Source organism: Sinocyclocheilus grahami, unplaced genomic scaffold (assembly GCF_001515645.1).
Source record: "Sinocyclocheilus grahami isolate Dianchi unplaced genomic scaffold, SAMN03320097.WGS_v1.1 scaffold528.1, whole genome shotgun sequence".
In the NCBI taxonomy this organism is placed as follows: Eukaryota; Metazoa; Chordata; class Actinopteri; order Cypriniformes; family Cyprinidae; genus Sinocyclocheilus; species Sinocyclocheilus grahami.
The window spans coordinates 317655-337296 of record NW_015505707.1 but is presented as its reverse complement, the minus strand read 5'-3'; the positions used below and the strand labels follow the sequence as shown (position 1 = coordinate 337296).

The window sequence follows — 19642 nt, the reverse complement described above, 5'->3', positions numbered from 1 at the left end:
ATGGGGAACTATTCCTTTATCAGCTATTTTGTGTGTGAATCATCCATCCTTTTAACAAAAGTGAATTCCTTTACAGTCTTTCCATAGCGGAATTTTAAGTTGAGTCATTGTTACACATTCCAACCAATCGCATGGGTTTTGAGGCGGCGTTTCCACAAACCACTGGAAAGTGAAAGTGTTGGAGAAACCTGTTTGAAAACAAGCAGTATTTTTTGCAGTTGTTTGATGGAGAATTTACATATTTAGAGAATGTATGTGAAGAGCTGTTATGATGAAACATGGCATTAATGAAAAGCTCAGACTAGTTGCAGGAATCTTTTTTAAATCTATTTTTACATTTACCTTACATTACATTTACTTTATTCATTTAGCTGGCTCTTTTTTTCCGAAAGTGATGTAGAATAGAGGAACATTAAATAAATACTTTTAATAATTTTAAAGTTGACTTTTTTTAGATTTCCCCCCTCTTTTCTTTTAATATGCTAATGTAAAGCATGTTGAAGAAAAACGTTGAACACAAGAGAAGATACTTTGAAGAACGAGGGTAACCAAACATTCATTGGCTTTCATAGTATGAAAAAATGAATACGATGGCTGTCATGGTTAACCACATTATTCCACATGTCTTTTTTGTGCTCAAATAATGGGGAACTATTCCTTTATCAGCTATTTTGTTTGTGAATCATCCATCCTTTTAACAAAAGTGAATTCCTTTACAGTCTTTCCATAGCGGAATTTTAAGTTGAGTCATTGTTACACATTCCAACCAATCGCATGGGTTTTGAGGCGGCGTTTCCACAAACCACTGGAAAGTGAAAGTGTTGGAGAAACCTCTTTGAAAACAAGCAGTATTTTTTGCAGTTGTTTGATGGAGAATTTACATATTTAGAGAATGTATGTGAAGAGCTGTTATGATGAAACATGGCATTAATGAAAAGCTCAGACTAGTTGCAGGAATCTTTTTTAAATCTATTTTTACATTTACCTTACATTACATTTACTTTATTCATTTAGCTGGCTCTTTTTTTCCTAAAGTGATGTAGAATAGAGGAACATTAAATAAATACTTTTAATAATTTTAAAGTTGACTTTTTTTAGATTTCCCCCCTCTTTTCTTTTAATATGCTAATGTAAAGCATGTTGAAGAAAAACGTTTTTTTTTAATTGCCTTAATTACACCCGTATTACTTTTTCTTTAAAAAAGTTTTATTTTTGTTATGTTGTTTCCCAACTTATTTTTTTTTCAAAATTTTAGAGATGTCTTGTTTTTAATAAATTGTTCATGATGAAACACACGAGCGTTCAGCGATCACAGCTGCGCTTCTGTAGAGGAGCTTTGAAATCTCTTGTTGTAGATCAGTAGATTCGTTTCTCTTAAATCTTTTCAGTATCTGTATTTCCTCCCTGTGGTGTGGTAATATCATTTTTCCTCTTTTGATCTCCCATATCTTCTGTGGGTTTTTTTGTTGTGTGTTTTTTTTATTAGTTTGGGCCTCTACTTGGGCTCTTAAGTGTCTCCACACAACACCCAGTCCTTAAGAGTTTATTTTTTCCAGCTGTGCCTTTTTAAAAAAATTATTATTATTATTATTTTTTTTTTGGTTTCAGATTTCCTAATTATGGAAGGCCATTTCCACCACTGAATAAACAATAAAAAAGATAATTGTGACTTTATATCTCGTAATTGTGACTATATCTCGCACTTCTGACTTTATAACTCGTAATTGTGAGTTTATATCATGCAATTCTGAGAAAAAAGTCAGAAATTTGAGATAAAAAATCGAAATAACTTTTTTTTTTTTTCAGTGGCGGAAATGGGCTTCCATACCTAAGCCTGTTTGTGAAATTCACAATTTAATTTGATAATTTAGTGAAAGAGCCGAACAGTTCAGTAAAGCCACCAGTGTTTGTTGTAGATGTTGGTCTGCTGGTTTGCCCCCATTAAACAGCAAATCTACTTTGGTCAACCAGCTTCACAAAAATCATGCTGACTGACCCACTTTACCAGTTCAGACCTGCTAGGAAACCACCAGATGAGCATAAGCGGAACAAAGAAAAGTCACAGTAGTCCTGTTTTAACTTGATGAGCTTGAGAAAGGCGTGTCTCTGTGTGCTGCGTCAAACCTGCCAAATTATATTGTCTATTCATTCATGGCGTTTAATCAATCATCACTAGTGCTCTTGGTGCTGCGATCACCAAATACAACAGTTCAGTGTAAAAAAATCCCACAGATGCACATTGCACCAGAAGACAGGGAGAAACCACTTATAGCAACCACCCAGAACTCCCTAGCAACAGGATGCTATAATGAATTTTGCACATGCAAACAAATGCATGTAAAAGACAACTTAAAACCATCTTTGCCTTCTGTGTATTAAGTCAAAAAACATGCATCGTAATGCATCATCTCGCTTATTTTACTAAAAGCTTTTCAGTGCCCAGAAAGAGTCAATCTAGCAGTGCAAAGAAATCCTGCTGATTGCAGATTAAGCCATATATCTGATATCAGCCCCCATCTCGCTTTATACTGCACTGCAGTGGCGGTTGAGGGGAGGGCGTTAGTGCTCGTCGATGGACCGGTGCAGCGAGATCTGCGATCCCCGGGGAGCCGTTTGCAGACAGAAGTGTAGTGCACGCTAGCTGTGATGTACGAGCCAATAAAAGCAGTAACAGCCCCACCGGATCCTCAGTCAGGAGCTAATGGAGCCAATCAGATGTGTTCTTCAGAGCTCCTGACTGCGCTGCTGTTCTGGCATCTAGTGGATCACATTTGTAGGAAAGCTTTGGAGTCGTCCTAAAGAAAATAGCCGGTTAATTTATATTAGTATTGGCTTCTTCTCAATGAGCAAACTGCATGTTGAAATGAAATCTGAATATTATTGAAATAAATGCAAATGAAAGGAAGGCCTGAGGTTTGTCAAAATTTGAAGGAATGAAATGGATGGATGGATGGATGGATGGATGGATAGATAGATAGATGGATGGATGGATGGATGGATGGATGGGTGGATGGATGGATGGATGGATGGATGGGTGGATGGATGGATGGATGGATGGATGGGTGGATGGATGGATGGATGGATGGATGGGTGGATGGATGGATGGATGGATGGATGGGTGGATGGATGGATGGATGGATGGATGGATGGATGGATGGATGGATGGATGGATGGATGGATGGATGGATGGATGGATGGATGGATGGATGGATGGATGGATGGATGGATGGATGGATGGATAGATAGATAGATAGATAGATAGATAGATAGATAGATAGATAGATAGATAGATAGATAGATAGATAGAGAGAGAGATAGAGAGATAGAGAGATAGATAGATCATGGTAATACTATGGTACTTAGGTTGGTAGAGAAAGGAAAATGTCTGTGTGGAATCAGCAGTTGCTATTGTTAACTACAATTATTAAATATGATCTTTTTTGTTTGTTGATTAGAGTAGATATTAAATAAAATATTAGATGGAAAAACTTGATCGAAAATGAGAAATGTTGCCTTGAGAACTACCTGAAATATGTTGTTCTGAAAAAGTTGAAACTGAAGTACTAAAATTAAATTACAACTACAATAAAAATAAATCCATGGTAAATAGAAACATTAGAAAACAAGAACTAAAAAAATGACAAAACAACGGAACCAAAGTAAAACTTTAACTAAAATAAAGGAAAATATTAATAAATACTCACTAGAATATACAAATAAATACTATAATAGTATATAAATAATACTAAAATAACATGGGAAATCAGGCACATATACGTGTTGTGTTTACATATGAACACGTGTTAAAAGACATACTTCACTACAGGCTTATAGGACATTATAAGACAGCATTAAGCAGTCTTAAATATAAAGTATGGCTTCCTACACACGCAGTGATTGATATCATAATCACTTTAGGAAAGACATGCATTGCCGCTTTCTATTCAACTGCCTTTTGAATGAACGTTTATAACAGTTTTTATGGTTTTGACTGAATTATATTGATGCTATATTTGGTTCTGAAACAGTAAACCTCAGCTCAAAAGATTAACAGCTTAGAATAAGGCCTGACATGTCAGGGTCTTTCAGGCCAGCGTCATCTAATGTTAAACACGCTGGCCCTGATTCCTGAAAACCATTGAAAATCCTGACTGTATGAAAAAAATACGTCAACAGAATTTCCATTTTTATCTTGCACACTTCGCTGACAAACAGCATAAGCGTCTATTTAGCTGATATGAATGATGTTACTGACTGATTGTGAACGACTCTGTCAGCATGTTTAAGCAGTTACATCACAAACATGGAAAAAGTTAATTCAAGTCATGGAAAACTTTATAGCTCATACGTCCCACTGAAGTATCAACAGTGTCTGAGATGTTTCTCTTAAAATTCCTTTGGGGAAAGACTATTTATGTTTACTTTATTATCCTCATGCTTACTTTATGCTCTTTATTCTGTTGTCTAGAAGAAACAAGTGAGATTTTAAAGCAATAGGTCACCTAAAAATGAAAGTTTGCTGGAAATGTGTTTGTTTCTTCATCATTGCATCAGTGTCTCAGCAATGGATGCTCTGCAGTGAATGGGTGCCGTCAGAATGAGAGTCCAAACAGCTGATAAAAACATCACAATAATCCACAGCACTCCAGTCCATCAATTAACATCTGGAGAAGACAAAAGCTGCTGTTTGTAAGAGACAAATCCATTAGGATTTTTTTTTTATCAGCTGTTTGGACTCTCATTCTGACGGCACCCATTCACTGCAGAGCACCCATTGCTGAGACACTGATGCAATGCTCAAATTTTGGGTAAACTATTCCTCTAAAGCGATCTCACAAGTGATGTTATTTTCCTATGAGAAGGAATAATTTTCCTCTTCGTTTTGAACTCATTTCTAGTAGTTGTGTAACAGCTGTGGGTTCGTGGATCTTCAGGATGGAGTGTGAAATGTGTGTCATAATTTACACCGTCCTGAAAACTCAGTCTAGCTGAAGCGGAATCGCAAATAAACACAACTCTGAATCATAACCTTCAAAACAATTACTTTACTGTTAAATCATCATCACATGATTATAAATGCATCACTTAAAGTAGAATTTTAGACTCATTGTTCCTAAAAATGAGCAACACGTGGCTAGTTTTAAATAGCTGTTTTCAGTGACCTTGTCCTTTTGCCCTTGTGTCCGTAGCACTCGTCCTCACTTCTCTCTCTGTTTGCGTGCCACTGTGGTTGACCTCTGACCTCTGACTCCGTCTCACATGGCTGTGAACAATGGAATAGTTCTTAGAGATTCAGAAACATTCAGTTTGTTACACAATCCAGCAGCTTTGAGCCAGTGCAAACTCCGGTTCCCACGTGAGCAGCAGGGGCGGCTGTAATGTACATTTATCTGACGTGAACATGAGTCAGGAGACCTGATCACATTACAGACAGCCCAGTTTAAATGAGGAACCCAGCTGTGTTCGTTCTCGTATCCTTTTTTTTTACACTTATTTAAAGGATTAGTTCTGATAAAAATGAAAATTCTGTCATTTATTTACTCACCCTCATGTTATTTCAAACCCGTATGCTGCTGTTTCTTTCCATGGAACAAGAAAAATATGGAAGAATTGTCACAGCTTTTCCCACCAGCAATAGTTTATTGATGTCTGTCAAGCTGCATAATAGATCAAATCATCATTTTCCATTCAGTTTTTCCAAGTTTTTTTCCCGACAAACTCTATATAAATGAAAATAAGATATATTTATACACTGCCGTTTAACTAATACTTTCATTCAGCAGCATTCAATGGATCAAAAGTGACAGTAAAGACATTTATAATGTTACAAAACATTTCTGTTTGAACTTTCTATTAATCGAAGAATCCTGAAAAATAAAATGTATCATGATTTCCACAAAAATATTAAACAGCACAACTGTTTTCAACATTGATAATAATCAGAAATGTTTCTTGAGCAGCAAATCAGCATATTATACTGATTTCTGAAGATCATGTGAGACTGAAGACTGGAGGAATGATGCTGAAAATACAGCTTTGATCACAGGAATAAATTCCATTTTAACATATATTCACATAGAAAACAGCTATTTTAAATTGTAATAATATATCACAATTTTATTGTTTTTCCTATTTTTTTTCAACCCAGAAAAAAAGTCGTACTACAAACTTTAGAATATATAATTATTATTTCAAAGTGTTAAAAGGTAACAGACAAAAATAAAATTGTTATTATTATATTGGTCATGTTTATTTTTATTTATTTATTTATTTTTAAATAATATGATTCTCAAGCTCCAAATGTAGTCCATAATGCGAACAACCATTTACGCACATTAATACTCTTTATCAACAGCACAAGGAGAGGTATTTTCTGGCTATTAAAATCAGCGTTCAGAAGAACAGTGCCTGTAATATGACATTCTAGCAGCAATTGAGCTAATCTACAGTCACATGACACACGCTGGAAATACTGCTGTAATTATTTAGCTCATTTGAGCCAAACAGATAGAGCTCCTGTACACCAGAAATAATAAAACAGCAGATGGTTGAACATGCTGACGCACAAACAGAAATATAAATGAACCAGACAAGTGTTCCATCACCAATATTCATCTGTTTATTGACTAAAAACACAGAGTTTTAATCCTAACTCGGTTTGACATAGTAACTAGAGATTTACTGTCATTTTCAATGTCTGTGTATCCAGGTGCCCTGACCTGACTATGATTAGTACATTTGTGAAGTAAAACCAAAAGTTATTTGTTGGTTGCATAAGCCTTTAATTCAGAGCCAGTCATGGACTGATGCAACACAATGCAGTTATTCTTCAGTAAACTGATGAATGATGGATTTCAGTGGAAGAACCTGCATCATTTTGTCCTCCAGCTCACAGCCTGAGTACAAAGCGCTTCAGCACCATCTAGTGGCGAGAAATGAAAATGCATTTAAATAAATTCAACCGCAAGGAAACAGCGCCACCTGTCTCTTCGATGAAGAATTAATTACGAAGCTTCATGTTGTATAATTGTTTTGGAATTTGAATTGTTTGGTCAAAAACAGTTTCATTCACACAAATTACTGTTTAACTGTAATGATTTTTATTTTTATTTTTTTGTTACAGACATTCAGGCTCAAACACCACCATCACACGCTGAGTATTGTTAATGTGACCATTCTTTCCATTGCTTTTCCTCCAGGCTGAGCTCAACCTATCCATTAGGCTATTGGCTTCTTCACCTTAGTGAGCTTTATAGCATTTGGCAAACCAGCTTTTGGTGCATTAATATCACCAGCTGCACTCAAGTGCCTCCTCTTCAGACCCCCAGCCCAGAGATTCTGCCAGGTTTCAACTGCGACCGAATTGAATAAGAGCTTTTGGCTTCAGATCAGGTGAATTATGAGCTCTTCATTAATGCATTTCACTGAGGTCTTTGATCATTTTCTGCTGTCTCATTGCCTGCATGACTATTTGTTTATAATATACAATATATTTTATAGATACTATATATAGTATAATTTATAATGTTTGTCTGTAATTTGTGAATATTAATTGCAATATTTTATGCATTTATTACATGCAATATACACTCTCTTCAGAGAAGGCAAAACAAAAATAAAGTGTATTGATAATTCATCCACTTATTATGAACATGCTAGATAGATAGATAGATAGATAGATAGACAGAGAGAGAGACAGACGGACAGACAGAGAGACAGACGGACGGATATACGGATGGACGGACAGACAGATAGACAGACAGACAGACAGACAGACAGACAGACAGACAGACAGACAGACAGACAGACAGACAGACAGACAGACAGATGGATAGATGATGGATAGACAGACAGACAGACAGACAGATAGATAGATGGATAGACGGATAGATAATGGATAGACAGACAGACAGACAGAAAGATAGATGATGGATAGATGATGGATAGACAGACGGATAGACAGACGGATAGATAGACAGACAGATGGATAGACAGATGGATAGATGATGGACGGACAGACAGACAGACAGACAGACAGATAGATAGATAGATGATGGATAGATGATGGATAGACAGACAGACAGACGGATGGATGGATGGATGGACAGACAGACAGACAGACAGACAATATTATATCTCCCTATAGGGAGGGCCATTTTAAATTTATTATCAAACGTATAATCACATGTGTGCTCTTGAATGTGACTATATGATTATATTTATGTACTATGAAAGAGTTAATGCATTTTTATCTTCATACAGTGTTGATTTTTTTTGTGATCTTGACTAAATACTATTGTGTATTTTTGTATTTCTTGGTCCAAAAGTAACAAAAGTTATATTTATACAGGGTTCATTCAGGATATAGATTCTAAATTTGCTTGTGAGCTCAGCATAACATGTTTTCTTACAATCTCACAATTTTACAATTTTGGCTTAAGAAAAAAAATGTACAGTGGGGAATTCACTAGGTCCCCCCGTGTGGTTCACAGATAGATAGACAGATAGATAGACAGACAGATAGACAGACAGACAGATAGACAGACAAACAGACAGACAGACACATGGACAGACGGACGGATGGACGGATGTTTTTAAGTGGGAGAACTTGCACAATTGGTGGCTGACTAAATACTTTTTTGCCCCACTGTACATGCATAATGCAGCTTTATACGTATGTATGAACACTCTATAAAGCTGCATTATGCATGTACTTTTTTTTCCCCCTGATGCCAAAATGAGAGATTATGAGAAAAGTTTTTATGCTGAGCTCGCATAATTTAGAAAATTTAGAAAAACAAATGTATAGCCTCTCAGGCTCCCGTACCAACACGCCACCCAGTGGAGAGAGAAAGCATTGCACCGCCAACAAACTGCTCCAGTTCACATCCATCCAGAGCGTGCTGTGCTGTGCATGTTTGCAGCTGTAATGTGACTCAGTGCAGTCCTGTTCATCTTCACATCAGAGGAAAGTCTAGAAGATTCTTAATATGTTTCTTTTACTGTATCTGCTCCACCAGTAACACACAGTTAGTGTTCGTTCAAGTCCTTTAAAGACCAGTTCTCTACTATTTATTGTAAGCTATACTTCTAATAACTATTAGTCCTCTCTGAGCATCCAGAAATGGTTTCAATATTTTGAAACTATAAACAGTCAGTTTGGTCTGGAACGAAATTCTCAGTATCATCAATTCCTTTCAATATTTTCTTTCTTTAAGATGTTTTATTTATTTTTTTCTGTTGCATCAACAGCTAATTTGACATAAGTGCCACAACATTTCATTGTTTCTGAATCGCGGATGATTTTAGCTGGCAATCTTCATAAAGCATTTTCTGTGTAAAAGTCTTCTGTCTGCTGTGGGTCTTTTTAAGTGGAAATCTCCGACCTTTGACCTCGGTCTGTATCCAGAACAAAAAAACAGTCAGACATGGATCATCCGGTTGTTTTGTGTCCTTGCTCTGTTCTTGTGCCTGTCAATCAAATGAATCATCCAAAATCTGCTTTGACCTCTACACCGGTCACCCTGAACTTTAAGATCAAGCAGGATTAAAACCACGTTTAGGATGAAAACATTATGATGTAAAATAAACAAGTAATCCTTTAGTTTGTGTGCTATATCTAGGTAAATAAACAAATATAAGAATAAAAACAAATGTGACATACTGGATATCCATGTTGCCTTGCCATACATTTTTTTGTGGCCTATTTTTATTTTCATTTTGGTTCAGATTTAATATTTGTATTAAATAAAGAAATATGAAGGCCTTCTTCAATATATATTTATATATATATACTGTATATATATACAGGCAGTAGGATGATGACATCAAATGATGGAGAACATCATCAGGGAACGTCACAAATTGGATTAGAACTTTCTCAGAACGAACTCTGTTTCAGAACAAACTCTGGCAGATATTCTGAGAAATCTTCCGAGATTTTCAGAGACAAATCAGACAGCGTGTGGATGAAGGAGGGCGGCTTCATCATACTCGTTTCAGAGCTCTGACCTCTGCTTATTCCATAGCATCTGTAAACACGCAAGACATAAGAACGTGAAACACTGTCTGTCGGTTTTATAGCAAACCGCATATGGGAGAAAAATCGGATATATTTGAAAAAATATACAAAAATAAATTGCTAATATATAATTCTGCAAACTTTTCAAAATGAAGTCAAATGTCAAAATGTTGCTGTAGTAAAAAATATTTCCCACTATTTACCTATTAGATTTCATAATTGTTTTCCAAACAGGTGCTTTTGAGGTTTCATGCTGTCATAACAGCAGTGACAACACCTTTTTATTTTTCAAAATGTGATCATGTCATGCATTCTGCGTTCTTCTCACGAAATACTACTTAGGATTTTTATTATAGGATGGGATATTTAGACATCTTGCTTTATTAAAGTGACAGTGTGTGCAGCTGTCTTCATCAGATTCTAGTTGTCCACTGACTCACAATCACTTTTAATCTTCACTACACGCTTTCAAAATAAAGGTTCCAAAAGCACGTTTTTGCAGCCATGCGTTGGAGAAACCTTTTTTTTCCCCAGACAGCTGTTCTTAAAAGAAACATTTTTTTTTCTAAGAGTGAAGAACATTTAATAATCTGAAGAACCGTTTGTGCATTGAGATGTTTCCATGAATCTTAAAAGTTATTAATGGAACATAGATGCCAATAATACAGCTATTTAAGCACCAATTTAAACTAAAATCTATTATATTGAAATAACCTAAACGTCGAACCCACTAAGATTGTTTTTGATTGCCTTGCTTTTGAGAAATCATAATGTATAATTATTGAACTCTCCTCTATGTCTCTCTCAGTTATGAGCTATTTGTTCATCATATCATGTGTTCATTGATTGCTGTTACCTTTTGAGAGGAAAAGGAGAGGCCTAGTGTACATGTTCTTTACAACGTCAAGAAAAAAAACGCAATTTTTCGGTGGAATTCTGTGTATTACAAGAGTGCTTGTTCTGTTAAATCACAAAACGCCTACTTCACTGTAATGCTAGACTGATTCTTGAAACAGGTTATGCTGCTGCTGCTCTAAACCTCTATTTCATGATATGAAGTTAATAAGTGACTTTTATTAGAAACAAAAAACAAAATATGGCTGCATTAATGGGAGCCAAGCATAAAAAGCAGAACACGCTTTGAAATGTGACCCACAGGACTGCAGAGCGGGTCAAAGGTTAAGAGTAGATTGAAAGGTGTCATATTATGATGATTTTTTTTTCTATATTTAAAACCAGACTTTGATGTACAGTGTAAACATACTGTAACTTTCAGAACTTGTTGTTCGGTGCAAAAGGAGCATTTATTGAGCTGCAAAACCAACTAACAGAAGTGGACTCCTGCTAAACAGATGAAACATTACTGATATGACCAGCTTTCAGCTGTAAAGTTTGTTATAAAATTTCAACAGCCCTAAACTGACCAGATGTGAAATTTTGTGAATCATTGTTCAAGTGTGTAAATGAAATAATTTATTATTTTTATGCAATTTTTTATGCTCTTTTCTTTGATGGCAGATATCTGTTACATTATGATGCTATTTATTTTTATTTTTTATTTTTTAATGAAAAGTAGGTTTAAATTACGACTGCATATGAAGATAAAACTATAATTTGGAACAAAAAAGGCCACGCTGAAAAATGTATGTATGACTCATTATCATTTTGGCTGCTCATTATGCCGTTTCAGCCATTTTTGCTCCCAATAGCAAAAAAAAACCAAATTCTTGTAATCACATAATTCAGCCATAATAATTTTGGATTAGTAACATAAAACCCTGATCCACCTACACTTCTTAAATCTGTAGGCCTAAGTGTGGACTAAGCGTCTGAGGCTTTGTGAAGGACATGAGGCCTGAGAGCTCTGTTGACTGATAACAGACAAAAAATGGTTTACAAAACACAGACAAAGTCCGAATTCCAAAGCACAAATTCACAATTTATAGCACTTGATTCTGCCCACATATAGAATCAGTTTGAGTCTACAGATTCTTTACAGATGCCAAAAAGCACAGTTGACACAGTCATGCAATAAACAAGTGGACAACAGTCATAAAACTGCTGGAGTCTGTGAAATACCAGCTCACACCAGCATGAAGTCCTATGCAGGTCCAAGCTGGTTTATGGTGGTTTAGTCCTGGTCTTGCTTGTGGACCAGAACAGCCATACTGGTGCTGGTAATGCTGGTCACAGAATGTTCTTTCTAGTTCTTTGCTGGTTAACCTGGTTAAGAAAGCACCAGCACATCCAGAATATGCTGGTTATCAGCCATGCCGGTCTGGTTAACAGGGAACATAAAAGTCATGCATAAAATTAGACTACACAAAACAAATACGCAAAAGACACTAATAGACATTTGATCTGTTGCTCCTGTGTGCTCTGTGCGTGCTGACTTGATCATCTAAGGCTTACAATTTTATCCTACAGCAAAGGAGTGAAGTATGTAAACAAATGTTTCGGCTTCAAAGCAGTCATAAAACATTGGACTGATATTTATCAGAGTGAGCTGTTTGTTCAGTTCCAGCTCATGACTGCTCATTCCACCTCCAACCGCCCCACAGGCCACAATGGCGAGAATGAAAGTTATCATTATTTTATCCTCTTCATTTCTTAGAAACCATGCTGTACTTTTTAGTCTGTTTGTTGAACGGCTTTGGCAACATTCCTGTCCTTCTCTCCAGGCATGAACACGTTGCTCTCAGATTGTTTACTATGAATTAAGTGCACATGCCTAGACTTTTTGCACAAAAGCAATGTAGAGTTCAATTTAAATTAATATATATATATATATATATATATATACACATATGTTGTATATTCTCTTTCTATATAAATATATATTTTAAATATAATCATAAATATGGAAATTAATATATTATATATTTATATATAAATATACATTAATATAAAATATGTATGCATATATAAATAAGTAATATTAAAAATATTAGTAGTAGATATAAATATAATAGTGGATAAATTGCTGTTGGCAACATCAAAAACATCGAAACGAGTCCTTCTCATTGATGTCACCAAAATGACTTACTTGTATGGATGAAGGTTAAATAAATGAAAGGTTAAAATAAAAGGTTAAGGATGACAGTTGCTAAACCCCTCCCAAAATGTCTCAGATCTCCTCCCCAAAACACAGGTGAGTTGGCAGAATATAAATTTTGTGAACTTGGATTGGTCACACAGGCACTTGTGTCTCCTTTGTCTGCACTTCTGAAATCTAAAACAACAGATTTTGGGTTGAAATAAACTGGGACCATGGGGCTCGGCGTGAGTGGACTATTGTTATCTTGAACATATCTTGTAAAACAACCGGCATATGTTGTGTTTTGGATGCTGGTGAGCTGGCTGGGCCCAAACTGGATGCTTAATTAGTTTAACTAGCAAAGCTTCTTTGGTCAACAAGCTTTACCAGAGTATGCTGGTTGATCAGCGCCACAGACTAGCACCAAACCAGCATAAGCCAGCATAGAAACTCATGCTGGTGTATGCTGGTCCTTTCCGCAGCGATCCTGCTCACTTTGCTGGATCGTTTTATTCTGCTGATGTTCCATTCGTTGTGTTGATTTCATCTTTGGCTCTGTTCCAATCAGGTATGGTGTTTACTTTTATATCATATATACATTATGTTTTATAGACGGGGAATGATGAGTACACATTGACGGCAACTTCAGAGAAGGAAATCAAAAAGCCCAAAAAGGGTAAAAAAAAGAAGAAGGATGTGAACGAATTGAAGAAAGAAGTGGAGCTGGTGAGAAATTTATATATACATTACACATAGCCTTAACATATCTGGTATGATCTGAGGTAACACTTTATTTCGATAATTCACTTAAAAATAGTTAGTAGACATGTAGTTGCAAATTAATGAGAATTTGTTGATATGTAGTTACAAAGGTACTTATAGTTAATAGAATGTCTAAAGTGGACTATCGAAATAAAGTCTGAAACTATAACTACCAAGAAAAGTCCAATACTTTCTCGACTACATTACTTAATTATTTTCTGCACATGTGAATTATCATGCTGTACAAAAATGTGATTTATAGATTTTCTCTGCTGAACTGAGATTGAAGCTGTTTTGCTCTTTTGTAGGACGACCACAAGCTGACATTGGATGAACTTTCTCGCAAATACGGCACTGACTTGAATAAGGTGAGCAGAGGTTTATTGAGAGTTTTGGAAATTTTGTTTTTAGTAAATTTTATGTGTTGCTCCAGATTGCCTGTATGGAATTATGTGTTTTGCCTCCTTTTATGTAAAATACAAGGAGACAAAAACTAGTAAATGATCACATTCTTTTGGTTTGAAAAAAAGTATAAGTTGACTTTTTGATAAAACTGAAATGTTTTATGTTAAGCTTGTTTAGTCAAGACGCTTTACTGTCTTGAAATTGCATAAGAATTTGTATAGGTGTTTACAAATTTTGGTTAAGTAGCCTCTAGTTTTAAGATTTTTGTCTCCACGTTCATACCCTATGGCAGGGCTTGTCTTCATCCCGTGCAAAGGAGATCTTAGAGCGTGATGGACCTAATGCCCTGACCCCACCTCCTACAACTCCAGAATGGGTGAAGTTCTGCACACAGCTCTTTGGTGGATTCCAGACACTGCTGTGGTTTGGTGCATTTCTTTGTTTCACGGCATATGGAATCCAGGCTGCCTCTAACGAAGAACCAGCGAATGACAACGTATGAGAGAAAATGTTTTGTCTTCATTTGTATGTACTGTACATTGTCATACATTATCTAAAAACCTAATTGTGGTTTTGCAGCTGTACCTGGGACTTGTGCTAGCTTTTGTTGTCATAGTCAACGGATGGTTCTCATACTATCAAGAATCCAAGAGCTCTAAGATCATGGAATCTTTTAGGAACCTTGTTCCTCAGGTACAGTAACGGCCTCTTAAATCATTCATGTTTAGTTGTAGCTTTCCTGTGGCATGAATGTACTCATTGTTGTGTTCTGGTTATGTAGCAAGCGTTAGTTGTGCGTGATGGAGAGAAAAAGGTGATCAATGCGGAGGAGGTAGTCGCTGGTGATCTTGTGGAGGTCAAAGGTGGAGACAAAATCCCAGCTGATCTCCGAATCATCTCTGCACATGGATGCAAGGTAAGACCTAAAGCATTTCTGAATGTAATTGTGATATTTCCCATCAATGCCTTTTTATGAAACTTCCATTTTACCTTTCCAGGTGGACAACTCCTCCCTCACTGGTGAATCTGAGCCCCAGTCTCGTACTCCTGACTTCTCCCATGAAAACCCCCTGGAGACGAGAAACATTGCGTTTTTCTCAACCAACTGTGTTGAAGGTACCAAAAAAGTGTCTGTATTATGTTGGATACATTGCATGCATTTTACAATAGCTGAACAAACTAAACAACTAAATATCTTGAATATAATAAAACCCAGGTACTGGAAGAGGGATTGTCATCAACACCGGTGACTGTACTGTCATGGGTCGTATTGCATCACTTGCCTCCAGTCTAGATGGTGGAAAAACACCAATTGCTAAAGAGATTGAGCACTTCATCCACATCATCTCTGGTGTAGCCGTCTTCCTGGGTGTGGCCTTCCTAATCCTGTCCTTGATACTTGGATATGGGTGGTTGGAAGCTGTTGTTTTCCTTATTGGAATCATTGTCGCTAATGTACCTGAAGGTCTCCCTGCCACTGTAACCGTAAGTTAGAGTGAATGTTTAGTTATACTTTGGTTGTTTAGTCAACTGTTTCAAAATGTTTTAAATCCTGCTCATATTTTAGTATGTTTGAGCCAAAAGTGACTACTTAGCTTGTGTCTACTTATGTAGGTGTGTCTGACTCTGACCGCCAAACGTATGGCGAAGAAGAACTGCCTGGTGAAGAATCTTGAAGCAGTGGAGACTCTTGGCTCGACCTCCACCATCTGCTCTGACAAGACTGGAACTTTGACCCAGAACCGAATGACCGTCGCTCACATGTGGTTTGACAACCACATTCACGAGGCAGACACCACAGAGAACCAGAGTGGAGCCTCCTTTGACAGGAGCTCTGCTACTTGGGCCGCCCTCTCACGTGTTGCTGGCCTTTGCAATCGTGCTGTTTTTCGTGCTGAACAGAGCCATCTGCCAATCCTTAGCGTGAGTTTCCCTCTAGTTATCTTAATACATATACGAGCTACATTAGGACTTGCAACTTCCAGTAGCTAATTTAGCAATGTTATTGTGAGTGAAAACTTTGTTCAATCAAATCTGGTTTGCAGCGAGAGACAGCTGGTGATGCCTCAGAGTCTGCCCTGCTGAAGTGTATTGAGCTGTGCTGTGGTTCAGTCACTGAAATGAGAGAGAAGTACACAAAGATTTGTGAGATCCCTTTCAACTCCACCAACAAGTATCAGGTATTCTTGTTGAGATGTTGTTTAGAGATTGGTTTGTAGATTAACTGGTCATCCTAATAGGCCTTTAATATGCTTTTTCTAGCTCTCAGTCCACAAGAATCTCAATTCTTCAGAGTCTAAGCACCTGCTGGTGATGAAGGGAGCCCCTGAGAGAATCTTGGATCGATGCTCTACTATTTTGATTCAAGGAAAAGAGCAGCCTTTGGATGATGAAATAAAAGAGTCATTCCAAAATGCTTATGTAGAACTTGGAGGTCTTGGAGAAAGAGTGCTGGGTAAAGCCACCTTATGAAATTCACCTTGGGATACGCAATGAATTTATGGCAACAGAATAAAATGAACACACAAAATGGTAAATTACAGCACGTCAATAATTCTGTGACCTCTCTCATAGGTTTCTGCCACTTTAGCCTCCCTGATGACCAGTTTCCTGAGGGTTTTGCATTTGATACTGAAAATGTGAACTTCCCCACTGAGAACCTGTGTTTTGTTGGCCTCATGTCCATGATCGATCCTCCTCGTGCGGCTGTACCGGATGCTGTGGCCAAATGCCGGAGTGCTGGAATCAAGGTGTTGTCATCATCGAAGATCTACTGTGCCCATATTAAATTATTCTGATAATAATTACTTGTGACCATTCAATTACAAATAAGGTTATTCATTCAAAGTAATTAAAATGAATGACTCTTCTCATATAGGTTATCATGGTTACTGGAGACCATCCAATTACAGCTAAGGCTATTGCAATGGGTGTTGGCATCATCTCTGAAGGAAATGAGACTGTGGAAGACATTGCTGCACGTTTGAACGTTCCTGTTGGAGAGGTCAATCCAAGGTAAACCAATCATCTCAACCAGTTCCAGATGTGGCATGTGGAATTGCTCTAGATGTCTGCTAATGCAATGTGTACCTCTAGAGATGCTAAGGCCTGTGTGGTCCATGGTGGAGAACTGAAGAATATGAATGAAAGCGACCTGGATGAGATCCTCAAATACCATACAGAAATAGTTTTTGCCAGAACTTCTCCACAACAAAAGCTGATTATCGTGGAAGGTTGTCAGCGACAGGTACCCTCAGACAGTTATCTATTAGATCCTATTGATACTAGAAAATCCTTCCCAGCAGGAACCGTTTTAATGCATTTTATTTCTCTTATCAGGGTGCCATTGTAGCTGTAACTGGTGATGGTGTCAATGATTCTCCTGCTCTGAAGAAGGCTGACATTGGTGTGGCTATGGGTATCGCTGGATCTGACGTATCCAAACAGGCTGCTGACATGATTCTTCTGGACGACAACTTTGCCTCAATTGTCACTGGAGTAGAAGAAGGTATGTCATGATTTTGAGAACTTACTTGACTGAAGATTTATCAAGGTCACTATGACACTTATTTTCTGAATGTATCTTCCACGTCAGGACGTCTGATCTTTGACAACTTGAAGAAGTCTATTGCCTACACGCTGACTAGTAAGATCCCTGAGATGTCACCCTTCCTCATGTTTGTCCTCGTTGGTATTCCTCTACCTTTGGGCACCGTCACCATTCTCTGCATTGACCTGGGCACTGATCTGGTAAGAAAAATGATTATTACCGTAGAGATCTTTAAATGATTCATCTGTTTTTAACTAGTTTTAATTGTTGCCACAGATTCCTGCTATCTCATTGGCTTATGAAAATGCAGAAAATGACATCATGAAGAGACAACCCAGAAATGCTCAAACAGACAGGCTGGTGAACGCGAGGCTAATCAGTATGGCATATGGTCAAATCGGTAAGCACATTCTTACTCTATAAAGAGAGCTCTGAATTTTTTCACACAGCATCTGTTAAAGATCTTTAACATTTATACAATTAGTATAAGCATATATGAATATGGGCAAGCAATTCATTGTCATGATTTTCCTTTTTAGGTATGATCCAAGCAGTTGCAGGGTTCTTTACCTACATCGTGGTTATGAGTGAGAATGGATTCTGGCCCAGTTATCTGCCAGGACTTCGAGTTGGTTGGGAAGACAGATCTATCAGTGACCTGGAAGACAGCTATGGTCAACAATGGGTAAGTGTCAAAGCTTTAGCAAGCCATATATTGAAACAAAAAAGCTTCTATATTATAAAACTATATTTAAATGTTTTTATAAACATTGCTTTGTTCTTGTGTTTTAATTGTCTGATGCAGACCTTTGAGGCCAGAAAGATTATAGAGTCCACTTGCCACACAGCATTTTTCATCAGTATTGTGGTTGTGCAGTGGGGTGACTTGATCATTGTAAAGACCAGAAGAAATTCCATCATACAGCAGGGAATGAAGTATGTAAACAAAGGGATGCAAACAAGCTTCAGAGAAGCCATAACATATTGGTGGATTGTTTGTTCAGTTGCAGCACGAGGCTGCTCACCTTAAAGCCTTATCACAATTTGTTCTTTTCTTTTTTCCAAGAAACAAAGTCCTCATCTTTGCCTTTTTTGAGGAAGCTGCTCTGGCAGCTTTCTTGTCCTACTGCCCAGGCATGGACGTTGCCGTCAGAATGTATCCTCTAAGGTAAGTGGACATATCTAGACTTTTGCACACATGTAATTGGGTGTCTTCACGCTCAAATCTTTTAATTTGTCTAGCTGACTTTGTGGCATGAGGGTTTGAAACAATGAAAAAAAAGAAAAAAATCCTTGTGTTCTTTCATGCAGACCATTGTGGTGGTTCACTGCCTTCCCATACTCACTTCTCATCTTCATCTATGATGAAGTTAGAAAATACCTCCTACGACAGAATCCAGGAGGTAATAACATATTTCCCTACAGTATTTCATTGCTTTAAGAAATTAAGAATAAAATCTAATATCAGTGCTATTTTGTTTTCAGGCTGGGTGGAAAGAGAAACATACTATTAAATCAAGACGACATTCTATTGCAAACTTATTTTCTGAGACATTTTTCTCAAAATGACACAATGCTGTGTTTTTCAGCAAATAAATGTCGAATTTTATTGAGCTGAATTTTTGTGTTTTTTATTAACCAACAGAACATATAAAAAGTCACTATGCAAAAAGGGTTTTAGTGAAAATAAAAAAAAAATAACAATATAAGGTGATATAAATAATAAAAAAGCCATTTATGAATTCAACATAAAGGCATGGTGTAGTTACATTATCTACCAGAAGAGGTCTACTGATAGACAAAGAAAATCAAACCAAACCTTAGCCTAACCAGCATTTAAATTAGTATGATAAAAACGTGCATTTTC

General features: G+C 37.0%; 1 protein-coding gene and 1 long non-coding RNA gene across 2 annotated transcripts; one reads left to right on the top strand and one right to left on the bottom strand.

Annotated features, from left to right (window-relative positions):
* Window positions 1-2006: 2006 nt before the first annotated feature.
* LOC107555264 (uncharacterized) lies at window positions 2007-15978 on the bottom strand. The gene is made up of 3 exons (XR_001605148.1): window positions 15914-15978; window positions 5203-5208; window positions 2007-2018 (listed from the first exon to the last, which is right to left on the bottom strand). It is a non-coding gene; the product is annotated as an uncharacterized lncRNA (long non-coding RNA).
* On the top strand, window positions 13233-19301 carry LOC107555259 (sodium/potassium-transporting ATPase subunit alpha-1-like). The gene is made up of 22 exons (XM_016238003.1): window positions 13233-13303; window positions 13671-13784; window positions 14129-14188; window positions 14518-14721; window positions 14805-14918; window positions 15007-15141; window positions 15224-15341; window positions 15442-15710; window positions 15840-16148; window positions 16271-16405; window positions 16488-16680; window positions 16800-16975; window positions 17104-17240; window positions 17322-17472; window positions 17565-17733; window positions 17821-17975; window positions 18052-18175; window positions 18315-18460; window positions 18581-18711; window positions 18842-18943; window positions 19087-19178; window positions 19261-19301. Exons 1-22 carry the CDS (start codon window positions 13292-13294, stop codon window positions 19287-19289), a joined length of 3075 nt encoding a protein of 1024 aa, XP_016093489.1. The 5' UTR covers window positions 13233-13291; the 3' UTR covers window positions 19290-19301.
* Window positions 19302-19642: the final 341 nt, after the last annotated feature.

Bases quoted from the DNA above. Each gene is read 5' to 3' on its own strand.
- LOC107555259 (XM_016238003.1), top strand. The intron at 14,722-14,804 runs GTATGAGAGAAA...GTGGTTTTGCAG, and splicing joins AAGAACCAGCGAATGACAAC to CTGTACCTGGGACTTGTGCT. The intron at 16,406-16,487 runs GTATTCTTGTTG...TGCTTTTTCTAG, and splicing joins ACTCCACCAACAAGTATCAG to CTCTCAGTCCACAAGAATCT.